A 13296-nucleotide genomic window follows, 5' to 3' on the forward strand; every position below is an offset into this window, starting at 1 on the left:
CGGCGCCAACCGCTTATCAGATCGCAAGGTGACACGGCTATGTCGCGTGCATTTAAAGGTATTTGCACATTCGTGCTGTTTTCAAGAGTTACGAATTTTTTTTTCAATGAAATATTTTTGATCACAGCATTATTTCCTTTTTTTTCGTTCCGCAAATGTGCTGATTTTAAGTTACAGTAAATAATCTAGCACTAAGTTATAATATTACTTTTTGTACTAATTTACTTGTTTACTTTTACGTCGTGTGTACTAGGCCTTATATGAAAGCAGTTGTTAATTTAATTTCTATCCCTCAAGGAGCGTGTTGGCCGGCGCTCATTACTCGAGCTCGACACAACGACGTAAACACTCGCAGGACCTTGAAGATTTTAGTGTCGCATTTCAGGAACAATACGCAAAACCTTTGTTTATGTTATGACCACACATTCAAGCTGCACATTTAGGTATGTGCAAACTTTTTCCATGAATTTGTTACTTGATTAGGCCTTTTTTGTGTTAACATTTTTATTTCTTCAACAACAGTCATAATATTGATTTCTATTTATGAAAAAGTTAATTTAAATTTCAGATAGGACGTTATTTTTAAATACTGATACTAGCATCATCCGGTACAAGATATAAGTACACATGTTATCTAATAACAAAGCGTGCGTTGTAGGCACTCCACTCGGCTAGGGCTGTCAAAAAATATAAAACGTCGTCCAGTAACCATTAGCTAACTCTGGCTCCCTTCCGCCGTAGAGGAACTTAGACTACAATAACGACCTGTAATGAGTTGTTTTTTTATATAAATAAAAAATGATCATCGACGTCTATGAGAATCCGCAATACGAGAGAGACTACAGATGCCCTTCCGGCTTTTGTGAGGATGTATAGATAACTTCTTGATTGACTCTAAATCACAATTTAACTCGAAGGCAACGATGTTAAGATTCCTGTTCAAGTCGAAGACATGGCAGCCCTAATCCCAGCCCACTCGAGTGCTGTACCCTGGTACCAGACCTTGACCACTTGATCTTGACTTACACACACACGTCCTCACTTCCTTGAAGTGATTTCAGCTACACTTGTCTTTTTTGCTCCATACTTATCATGATTTATATGACTGAGATAATTCTAAATGGCCCATTGTTTCACAGATATAAATATTACAATGCAAAAGTAAATATCTTAGTTGCGCTATCAAGAACTAAGTCACCGTTTATGGAATGTTTTATTTTTAAAGTTTTAAATTGATGCTTAATAGTGAAGAATACCACATTTAATTAAACGTTTTGGTCCTCAGCCAGTTCTTGGGCGTCGGTTCAGCTCTTTGTATCCGTTTCTAGTACTGTTTTTGGATTGAATTAATTTGCTATTTACAACTATAGTGTTTCGTCTTTTATCTTGAAATATGAAGAAATAAATCTCTAACAAAAAAAACATTCCACATTCGTACTTCGATATTTCTGTAATCGCTTCAAGAATTTCGTGGACTGCAAGCATTAATTAGCAACACGTATTGCTATCAGCTATCGTGCAACACCGAGGTTTACCGAGGCGCAGGTCGTGGAATGTGCCTTCGAATTTGCATAAACATTACTTCGCTTAGGCAACGCTCGTGCAGACCCGATCTCAACGCGTTCCGAATATCTGCCTCAAGATGTGCTACTGTTTAACAAATCTACAGGAGTAAAGGATTTTCCACTGGAGCGGAGAACAGAGTTTATTTTACTATTGGAACTTCCCTTTAACTAGCAAGTATATATATAGGACTTGATTTCTTAGAAATTACTAAATTACCATTCACTTATAATAGTAGTTACTTATGGCAACATCACTATAGAATTATTACCGAATTCAAATAGATTCATCTCTAAAATTACCCAATTCTATATACAGCTCTGTTTCAATACAAACTCATATCGGTGTCCGAGATCAAGGTGTGGTATTAAGTCATTTGTTCTATTGCTATTGATAATTATCTATGAAATATTGGCCGTACATTAATCTTGTTTTCACATTTAGTTAACGTTTGTGTTCTGTTATATGATGAAATATAATAAGCTATTGCATTATTTGTGCAACATCTGATATTTCATAGAGAATAGTAATCACCCGTACTTTTTTTACCGTCAGTAACATGTTTGTTTGACTGTGGCATCACACAGTTAAATTGAAGCATTAATTGTTTTCAATACAAAGTAGCGCCCTCTTCTGTGAAGGGACAACAGTAGCTTTCATTTGCAGTACTTTATGGTACAGGTGGCGCCATCTTCAATATTTTCGCGTGCGCTTTTCCTCGTCGATTGAAGGGAATAGAGAGCTTTCTCTAAGGGTTGTAATAGTACGCAAGCCTTGACATAGATGGCAGGTATGACTTAAAGAATTTAAAAGAGAAAGAAATCCGTTATTTTACCTTTCACACAAAACTAAATCTAAGTTTACGTAATCCTTTATTACATATTCCATACATTTTCCTTTCAGACCTCGAGAATAAAATTTGTCTATAACTTTCATGAGAAGTTTTACGCCACAATGGAATTAATTCAGTTAAGTGGCAATTATTTTAAAAGGATCCATTAGTTTTTATTACCGGTGTATCTATGGCACTCCCCTAAACCGTAATAACAGTTTACAGTACAATTCAGTGAAGAAATTTATCTAGCAGATTAGTGATATAAGTACACTAATCTGTATAAATTGATGGGTCTTTTTGCATTGTTGTTTAAATGCGTGGTGAATGTTAAATCTATCTATAATTACCTCCAATTCTCATCATCTCCACCAACAGCGACCGACAGGGCTCAGATAGCGAAAATCAAATAGAGGCAAAGTACTCCGTCTTATAACCTGTCTATTAAAGAAATAATAATAAGCTCTATGAATTTCTGTGGGTTTACATTACATTTGTATAAAAAACTTGTATCATCTGAATGCAAAAGTTTCGATAGGATTAAGTAGCCACAACGTGACCGTATGGTACATATGTATGTATTTATGTGTATGTAGAAAAAACTCTTTTGCGTACTATGATAATCTGACGGCCATTTTCGCATAAGCAATAAAATCGAGAACATTCGATCTTAAAATTTGAATATTAGGACAACATGTTATTGTGTTCCATAAAACATGCGCAGTCCCCCCGCTCCCTCATACACTTTACCTTCCGATTGCCGACTGCCTATCGATCATTCCTGTATCCAGCCTCCCAGGGGAACGACGTCTCTACACTCCTGATAAATGACTACCCAGTGTGCAAGAGTCGCCATGATGGGTAAGTCTTTAATTTCACGATAGGTTTTTTTTAAATTACTTTTTAATGGCCAACCTTCAAGTAAAACTAGACTTCTGCGATTTTGTGAACATATGGATAAATTTGGCTTTTAAAAACTTTGTTATTTAATTAATATTAAAGTATAATCCGAATTAAAAATAAACATATTTCCTTGATCGTAAGAATTCGAAAGGCAAGAATTTTAATTGAAATTTCTAATAATCAGACTAAATGCAATAAAACGAATAATACGTTTTTTGTAGTATATCAATTCTTGATTTAGCGTTATCATATAGATTTGTAGATAAATAAGGAAACGTGGCGCATTTATTTAATTTTGCGTTACACTTTTCGAGCGAGATCCAAAGATTTTTTTATTTACAATTAAAGTCCAACCAATGTTTTAAACAGCAAATTAGTTGTAAGAGTTACTCCATAACCTTTTCATTTATACTTTCGGTTGTAAAGCATAGTCAATCAATATTACATTAGGAGGAAATCTAAATATATGGCGAACCCCGGCAAGTTTAGTCCGGTGACTGCGCATGCGATGTGCGACTGAACTTAAGAATGACTTTTTAATTGTCATGTCTTTGTATTCTAACAGTGGGTTTTTACTGCCGATACTTCAACGTCGGTTGTTTATAAAAAAAATAATCCCATCATACTAATTTGACCAGCAATAAACGGGATTAATTCAAACGCAAAAAAAAACGGGTGAGCTAACTGCTACTCTATTACTTTTAAAATGTCCTTAAAACCCTGGCTAGTAGGAAAACTTTTTTTTTCTATAATTCAATAGGTATGGCAAAAGCTATAGAGCTGTGTCCGGAGACATGCGCATTGGGCTGACCCCGCCCGGGCCGCGTTTACTTCCTCCGATACTTAATCATTATCGCTCCAGCCCATCTCCAGACTGCACGTTAATATTATTTTATTGCGTACTAAACGTTGATCCAGTCAATTGCCAACGCCATTATGTGTAAGTGCTTTTGATCTTTCCTTTTGCATCTTGAAGCGTTTCATTTGATTTTCTCTACGTCTCTACAGTCCTTTTAATGTTTTATTTTCGGACTCTTAAATATCTTTTGCTGAATATCATACGAGCAGCAAATAATAACACGATTCTAACTTAATAAAATTATAACAATTGGTTTTAATGAGCTCGTCTCATCGCGAATGGCAAAAAAAAGTTAAGGGTTCAATAAAATTATTGTCATCTCAATTATCATACTTCATACTAATATTATAAATGCGAAAGTTTAGATGGATGGATGGATAAATGTTTGTTAGAGTTTGTAGCCTAAACGGCTCAACGGATTTCTTTGAAATTTGGTATAGATGTAGAGGATATTCTGGAAGAACACATTGGGTACTTACTTTTGTTTGTTTTTTTTTTATTCCACGCGGACGGAGTCGCGGGCGAAAGCTAGTCTCTATATAATTATTTCCCTTCTTTGTTTCTGCTCTTCTCGTTTTTACCTCTGTCTATCATACGAAGTACAATGTAATAATACTACAAATCAATAGTCATTAATTTAGGGTGCGGTCATCCCTGACAACCATCCCCCTCTCCCTCCCCTAAGGGAAGGAGACACGGTTGTCAGGGATCTCCGCCCATGCGCAGACCGTCCGACAACAGCCCTGGCTATCCCGGGAGAGCTTTATTACGACTCTTACCTTCTTCAAAACAACACGTATCTAATAGTTTGTTCTGCATATCACAAGAAGTTAATTCTTCATGATGTGTGAGTATCCTATATTGTTTAAAATCTATTGCAATTTAGATCTTGCGCCTTAAAGTTTTATTACATTTGTTATTTAGTTATTCTCTTTGTTATCCAATTGTGCCTGTAATTTATTGATTGATTCAATGTTCCATTGAATTATCATCTTGTACTTGCGATAATTTTTTCATTAGTTCTTCGCCATTTTGAAATCTGTTTAATATTAACAACAAGTTTTAGGACATTGTTTTCTTATTGTCTTTAATAAACAAAAGTGACGATTTTACTGTTTTATATTTGCTATGTTCGAAACATTTAGCTTTTGCGTAATAATTATCACTTTTGTTCCAATATGCTACTTTAATATTTGCCTCACGACCACGCCCTTTTATCTATAGCTTGAAGTAATAGTTTGTTAATTGATTTAATAGTAATTAACGTAACTACCATTTTTTTTCTATTATATTAAACATTAAATGAACCTCTAAAATTATTAGCCAGTTACAATATGTCCACGATTGATGTATTTGTCTAATAATAAGTTATTGATTTCTCTCGTATCCCCGAGCCTCCTGAAACGTCCCGGGAACAGGACATGCGCAGTTCGTCCGACTTCAAGTCCCTCTCCCAGTTATTGATTTTATCCCGAGAGGCGGTACCTGTTGCTATCAGACTTCCTTCGGCTATTGCCTTTGTTTCATGATCTTTTCTCAAATCATTTAACAATTGCCAACCGACTGTTGCGTTGTCATTCTTTTTACTTTTCTCTTTATTGTTGGCATCTGTTATTTTAGCATATTGAATTTACTACATTATGCGGCGCTCTCATATATTCAATTAATAAATTGAAGCGATATTGATTTTATATCTTTGGATTTTCAACATCTAGTCTCGTTGATGGTTTTATTGGTTTTTCTCGTTTAATTGTGATCTGTTTTAAAATTAAATATTTTAATAATAATTTGATTAGTTGTTATTGAATTTTTTTTTTTTAATTACAACTATTGCGGTTGATGAATGTCGGTTGATGAATAGTTTATGAAACTTCGTGCGCGATTTGCCGAAGTTATTCACAACTTTTTAAGAATTTAGTACATCGGTGGAACTTAGAAGATGTATAGACGATTAGACCGTGTTAAATCCCACGCAATCGAAAAATAAATTATAGTAATGGATTCGTGAAACGTTGAATTTGAGCGTTAATCTAGAAATCTAGAAATCCGATGTGGTCTGGAACACTCCGCGACCCAGATAATGCTGTGAGCATACTCGGCTATTGTTTATTATTTTCTACAAGTACGTTATCTGAATTTGAGTGCAAATGTTTGCAATACATTTGTGTTTACTCTCACTTCATCTAAACGTTAATGTCCAGATGCAACGATAATAGTAACATTGACGTGTTTAGTTCTCAGGGATATTGAAACAGTCAGAATTGCTAAATATAATATAATGTGGAGAACTTATATGACATAGACGACTTCGCTATCCACTAGTATGTAGTCTTTTTACTTTTTGATTTTTAATTAAGTTGGTTCATTTTAATCTTTTGAAGTTTGATGCATTATTCTTTACGTGTTAGAATTATAAATTATTCAAAGAAGAAAGAAGATTTTTAAAGGACAATTGAGGAGTATCGCCGTGAGAAGAAAAACAGACTGGTGCTGTTGTCGGGTATCTTGTGCATGCCGCGTATTGCACTGCCGCATGCACAAGATATTCGAGAACAGCTTGAGTCACTGACAACGGTTTCTACAGCACGAGGATGGTAACAATCATGTTTTAAAATTATTAAACTCACCAGAACTATCCATAGTATCCATCAAACGATTTGACTTTATTGAGAATTCTTCCTTTACTACAACTTACAGTTGTATTTTAACCATATCAGGAGTTCCAGCTATAGCAGAACTTGTGATGCACTGGCTGGTATTAAAGAGTTAGTAGCATATGCAGGATTTCTTCTCAATGCTTTAATTTGTCTGTAAAAAGTGACATCGAAGAAGAAGCAGACGTGTGTTGGTGTCGGGTATCTTGTGCAGGCCGCGTGTCACTGCCGCATGCACAAGATATTCAATACCAACCCCTGTCAGTAACGTCGTATAGGAAGAAGTCACTACGAGTAAGTATTTGACTTTGTGTTTATCGTCTGAAGACGGATTGAAGACAGAGGAATAAATCAATATTGTTTTGTCCATGTCCTCGTCTGGAAAGATCTTACAGGCGTCAACAGGATGCCAGGTGCACATAAATTTGAATATGTTTCGAAATGCAGTCAAATGTATTTTGAATTTCAAATGCAAAGTGATTGCTGCGCAAAACAAATTTATATTCAGTGTTTTCAGGTTTTCAGTGTCCTCGTTTTTTTTTTTTGACTTATCGCGTTATCCTCATAAGACGGGAAGTTTCCATTCGTTTATGTGTTAGGCAGTGTACATACATTGAACTTTGTGTAATCTAGATTTTTTTTTATTTCAATTGTTTAAACTTTCTTTAGACATTATAATACAGTAGTCAACAACGACTAATAAACACGTATCTATCCGGTCACCGCACGAACTATTTTGAAACCTTAGGAGTCATTTTTCTATTTTTTTTCGCATTAAGCGAACTACAACCAATAATTTTATTTTTATTTTTCAGTTACCTTTGAAGGAAAACATTGTATTAAAAATTGTTTTTTCGTGTAACTTTTATTGAACTAATACGAATTGCTGCTAGGATTATTCTTTTCAAAGTTCTTTTATGGTCTTTTTTATTGTTAGCCGTTTCATTTAAAACTCTTTGGCGAATTGTAAACAGTGTGACAATTGTATTGGAAATATCGGTTTGTTTCCATTATCAATAATTCATGAAAAAGTCCTTCAGCAATGATAAACAAATTCAGTCCGCTCAGGGGTTTATGAATGTCTGATGACCATCATTTCATATTTATCAGGGTATATTGTTGCACTGATCCTACATACATAATTAATTTTATCTCAAGATTTTGCGTCGAAATTCGATGTTTTTCAGAGTTTTTCCTTTGTTAGGTGCGACAGTAGAATCTTTATCAAGGCAATATTTTAGCGAGGTTTAAGTTATCATAGTAATTTAATATTATATACGATTCTCTTTGTTTAAATTTTCATATTTATACTTCATGGTATGGTTATTTATAATTGCTTATCTGTAGTAACGTGTATTGGGGAAATTGTCTTTGTTTATTGTACGTAGTATGGACTTAGCGTTATTGGCGCCAGACGAGTGCCTCTTTGTGATATGCTAAATTATCTACACTCGAATTTAATTGTTTGTTACGAAACTAATGCTTTTTAATAATTGTATTGTTTTCTAAATTTTGCTTTAATTTATTGTATAATTTAAACTTTCGATATTTATCATATTAGTCGAGCTACAGCCGTAAAACACTTGAGATGTTGACGTCTATAAAGACCTCCGCGCCTGACGAATGCGATTCGATAAGTCTTTTGTTCTCAGACTATATTGTTGCCGATTAGAAGGCTTGTTGATAAAGCACGTTACTAAACAAGTGTGCATATCTTTTATATATTTTAATAATTAAATTATAATTTCATCGTACTTAAAGGTCCGGGTTGATTAGTTAGTCGTAATACATTCTTCTCTTGATGTCTATGTACTCCTCATCCTGCTCGGTTATTGCCTCAAATTAATTTGTTTCAGCATCGGAAATGGTACCTAAAATATTACGCAGATCCCTAAAATTCGTAACTCTTGTCGATGTTTTATTTCCATTCTCGTGAATTGTTAATTATCGCCAGTCTTGTTTTTTCTAAATCGCAAAAGACCTTCATTTTTCATGACTTTGTTATTAATTGTTTGTGAACCGTGTACACTAGGTAATTAGCTTCATTATCACATTTAAAGTCGCTTGGATTAGTTTATTCGGTTCAATATTAGACGCTCTCTTGCATGCAAAACTCTTATAGACTTTCACTTGTTTGAATTTCCGGTAAATTCTTGATGCATTTGTTTTAATTTTGTGAATTTATAAATTCTTACAATTTATCACTTGTTTTGAAATATGCATATATGCAAAGTACTTTAGAGTATAATTATTCTAGCGTCAATGTTACTTTGTATTTAACTATAACATACAGTATCTCATATATTTGTTATGTATGAAAACACGGTTTTTTTTTATTACTCTAGTTAATGCATTTATTTTTATTGAATTAACTTGATTTAATATTATAAAAGTTACGATTATGTGTAAGAAACAAAAAATAACAACCGATTTTTCTGCGAAAGTATATGCCGTGTTTACTGGTAATGTATACCGTAATATCATAACTAATGATTGGTTTTTTTTTGTTGCCAGGTGACCCACAAGACGTCAGGCAAGGTGATGGTGCTGAAGATGAACCAACAGCGCGCCAACCGGCCCAACATGCTGCGCGAGGTGCAGCTTATGAACAAGCTGAAACATCCCAATATACTCGGGTGAGTCTACACAACTTACGTTACATACTTAGCAACCCAATTATCTATGGAAAACAAAAGAAAGCTTGGGAACAGAATAGAAAGGAGATTCGATTACCGACACCTCGAATACAATAATCTGCTCTTAAATCTTATCGTCCATGTTCTGTGTTTGCATAAATATTAAAACAATATTTTAGTCTTGACTCTGAGTAGAATTTTCATTACAAAACAGTTTCAGCTACATTACATCGGGCGCTCGAGATATCCTCAAACGGCGGCCCCATTATACAATTGCAATTTTATCTTATCTGCCCTGTTCGTTTACCTTCCTTCGTTTACGCGGCTCTCACGTTTGCTCGTTTGCAGTTTTGTTGAGGAATTTTTCTTGGGCGACGCCGAAACACGCAATGTTTCAAGTCTTTATTTGCATGTTAATTTTAGCATTTGGTTATTCATTCACCTTTTTTACTTTTAGTTCAATGACCCGCCGCCGACTTGCCTTTAAAATTCCTACGTCCTTTATGTATACTCAACCTGAACAAACATAACTGCATTTATGATTGGAAATAATACCAGGTTTATGTACTAATATTTAAAAAATGCAATAAGTCAATATGAAATACAGATGTTGTACTGCTTTTCTTTTGAGGTGAAAGTTTTAAAAAAATTCGTGCTTGTTTTAAAACGTAAATGTATGCGTAAAAATTTTGCTGACGCATGATTCGATTTACTTACGTGAATAATATTCAGTAGAAATTGTCTAAAGTATCTCCAGAATACAGCCAAACAATGCGTAATACGCAAAATCATTGAATAGAGTACATAACATATGGGCAGTGAAACGGCAAAATCGCCAGTAAAAGTGTCCATAGTAGATCTCTCTTTAGCATTAACTGTTCGTGCTTTCGCCAAATGAATTAAACGACTTACTTACTCCCATTCTCATGGCTTGCATAACTCTTACATCCGTCCTCGTTGCGCCTTTACACGTAACCTTTGTTTTGAAAATTTCTCGGGTCACGCCGTCACCGCTCACTTCTCGCAGAATTGTCATCTTTGTATAACATTTCATTACGAAATGCGGGACCCTCTCAACAATGAACCGCTGTTTTCGGCCCGGATTTCGGTTCATCTCGTTTGTCTTCGGAAGCAGCGACACAATACACTACAGTTCCGATTATTGCGCAATCATTATCTCGTTAACTGCCAATTAAATCGCTTTCTCGTCTCTGTAAACCGTTTTGCTATTTATATTTACTGTCCCAGTGACGTGGTTCTTTCAATAACCTTTTCTAGTTAGAGAGCTGAGTAATATCCATTGAACTATAAGTACTTTTAAAGACAGTAGCAGTCGAGATATACTTTTTTTACCTTTATAATTGTTAAGTCTACTCCAAGAAGTTAAAAGTATTGGCTTTACGTTGATTATTTTACATTTCATAAAACCATATAACCACACAAACCCGGGACAGATTATATTATAACGAAAAATTTCTTTTGAAAGGAAATAATGAACCTACAAGAAACATATCTGAACTTCAGGGTGGACTTCCTAGGAAAATTTCACTTTCAATCGGCTCGTTGCGTGCGCGTGCGTCGTACATCGAATTTATTTTATTTTTCACGGTAGTCGCTTCATAATTGTGCCCTCTAAGTGTACACGCGACGTATTTAATTGGTGATTTTCTTCTCCATCGATCGCATCGTGAGGAAATGTCTGTCAGTCTCATAGCGTAATGCTAGTGAATCGTGGAAAATCTAAAGTGTTAAAGCCTTATTGTCTCTTGTTATTGAAAAAAAATATCAGAAAAGGTTTTGAAAATAAAAACCGTTTATGTGAGTTAATAAGTCGATTTTAGCAGCAAAATTCGTGAACATTCGCCGTGCTCGTTTGTTACTTGAAATCGATTCTATGAGTTCAATGTAATAATATGAAATAAGTTTTCGAAACCTGTACATACCATGTTCCTTTATAATGCATTCAAGCTTTACGCTGTTTATAATTGTGAAAGTTTCAATGTTGACGCAAACATTATTGTCGTATAACTCGAGCTCAGTTTCTCTGCTTCGATAACAACTATATGCCGCGAGGACATCAATCACGAATCTAATCATTTACTGCATCTTATATCGGCTTGTTGATACCCCGCCTCGTCTCAATGTAATTTAATGTAAACGGTTTAAATTGGAAAACGGTGAGAAGGCAGCGAGCTGGCGGTTTCCATAGTTTTCCAATTGCAAGGCCCCCCCGCGGCGCACTTTCGTACGATCGCGTATTATCCAACGGTGATGTTTGTTGATATTCATTCAGATCATATTTTCACAGATACCACCGTAGCGTAAACATAGATGTAGTTTTAAAGATATCTTTTTATTGCTAATTCTTTAATAATAAGAATCTAGGTCTCTATACCAACGTGTCACATTAGCCGATATATAGTAGTTTTTAAATCGTTATTGGACATTATGTGAATCGCTCACTCGTTTACCTCATCTTACATGTTATGTGTTGTCGGCAGATTCATGGGGGTGTGTGTGCACGAAGGGCAACTGCACGCGCTGACAGAGTACATGGAGGGTGGGTCGCTGGAGCAGCTGCTGCTGTCGCGGCCCGCCGCTCCCCTGCCGCAGCCACTGCGAGTCTCCCTCGCCGCAGACATGGCCAGCGGCCTCGCCTACCTGCACTCGCTCGGCGTCTTCCACCGTGACCTCACTGCAAAGGTACATACACTACACGATTAGCACTTATCTAAACCACATCAGACATCGGCAGGTTTATGAACTCTCGCAAGAGAATAATTTAATCTAGTAGTCAGTTCTATTCATTTTTTATCTAATGGTACTTAAACTTTGTATTTTAGAATGTATTGCTGAAGAAGCAAGGTGACGGAGAGTACACAGCAGTGGTGGCTGATTTTGGTCTTGCAGCGAAGATTCCTCACCCCGTGTAAGGAAACCAACTAAATATACCCATAATTGTTAAATCCAAAACTAATCAAAAAGATATGAGTGTCTTCCTTATGAAGGTATCTAAAAAGATGCGTGCGATTTGTAATTTCATAGATTTGTCGAAACCATTAGCAGTGTTGGTAGCGCGCACGCAAACGTGCGTGTAACAGTACGCAGTGCGTGCAAGCACTCGAGTGCACACGTCTCCATTGTAACACTGTTAACTTATAATTGTTGGCTAATCGGCACCTGTAAGTGTAGCTATTTGATTGTCCATTAAATTCACACTGTTGGTAATTCCAATTGGATTATTCATAAATAGTGCAAAAAAAATAAAAACTAATCTTAACATAATGTGTTAGCAGTAACGGATACCGGTTGCCGAGTGTGGGGTCGCCGTGGTGGATGTCGCCGGAGTGCCTGCGCGGCCGCTGGTACGACCACCGCTCCGATATCTTCTCCTACGGCATCATACTCTGCCAGATCATCGCCAGGGTCAGTCTCCACAGCTCGCATGTCTACTTTGACTTGCGTTACTGACATTCGTATCCGACTCGAAGGACCATAAATATGTTTAAATATGTATCGCTTGCAGGTGGACGCGGACCCCGACGTGCTGCCGCGCACAGACAACTTCGGCCTCAACTACGTGACTTTCGTGGAGCTGTGCGACGAGACCACCGTGCCCGACCTGCTGCGACTCGCATTCAACTGCTGCATTGTAAGTTCTATATACGTAATAAATGTCAATATACATATTGTCCGTCGACTGCAAGACGTTAAAGGATAAAAGTTTGACTTTACATAAAATATATTGCAAGAAATAATGTATTTGTTTCAGTACGACGCCAAGGCGCGGCCGCTATTCCCCGAGATAGTGAGCAAGCTCGCCGAAATAAAGGAGGGGCTCGACGACTC

The 13296-nt window shown here is 36.1% G+C and overlaps 1 protein-coding gene across 1 annotated transcript in view; it reads left to right on the forward strand.

Annotated features, from left to right (window-relative positions):
* LOC106100078 (dual specificity testis-specific protein kinase 2) overlaps nucleotides 1–13294 on the forward strand; it is a gene marked incomplete at its 3' end in the record, with an annotated part of 63819 nt that extends 50525 nt beyond the window's left edge. Inside the window, exons 2-7 of the mRNA XM_013278814.1 lie at nucleotides 9326–9447; nucleotides 11949–12150; nucleotides 12291–12376; nucleotides 12741–12873; nucleotides 12974–13099; nucleotides 13220–13294. Coding sequence (XP_013134268.1) covers nucleotides 9326–9447; nucleotides 11949–12150; nucleotides 12291–12376; nucleotides 12741–12873; nucleotides 12974–13099; nucleotides 13220–13294 — 744 coding nt within the window. The remainder of the gene's footprint in view (nucleotides 1–9325; nucleotides 9448–11948; nucleotides 12151–12290; nucleotides 12377–12740; nucleotides 12874–12973; nucleotides 13100–13219) is intronic.
* Nucleotides 13295–13296: the final 2 nt, after the last annotated feature.

Source organism: Papilio polytes, unplaced genomic scaffold (genome assembly GCF_000836215.1).
Source record: "Papilio polytes unplaced genomic scaffold, Ppol_1.0 DF824069.1, whole genome shotgun sequence".
NCBI lineage: Eukaryota > Metazoa > Arthropoda > Insecta > Lepidoptera > Papilionidae > Papilio > Papilio polytes.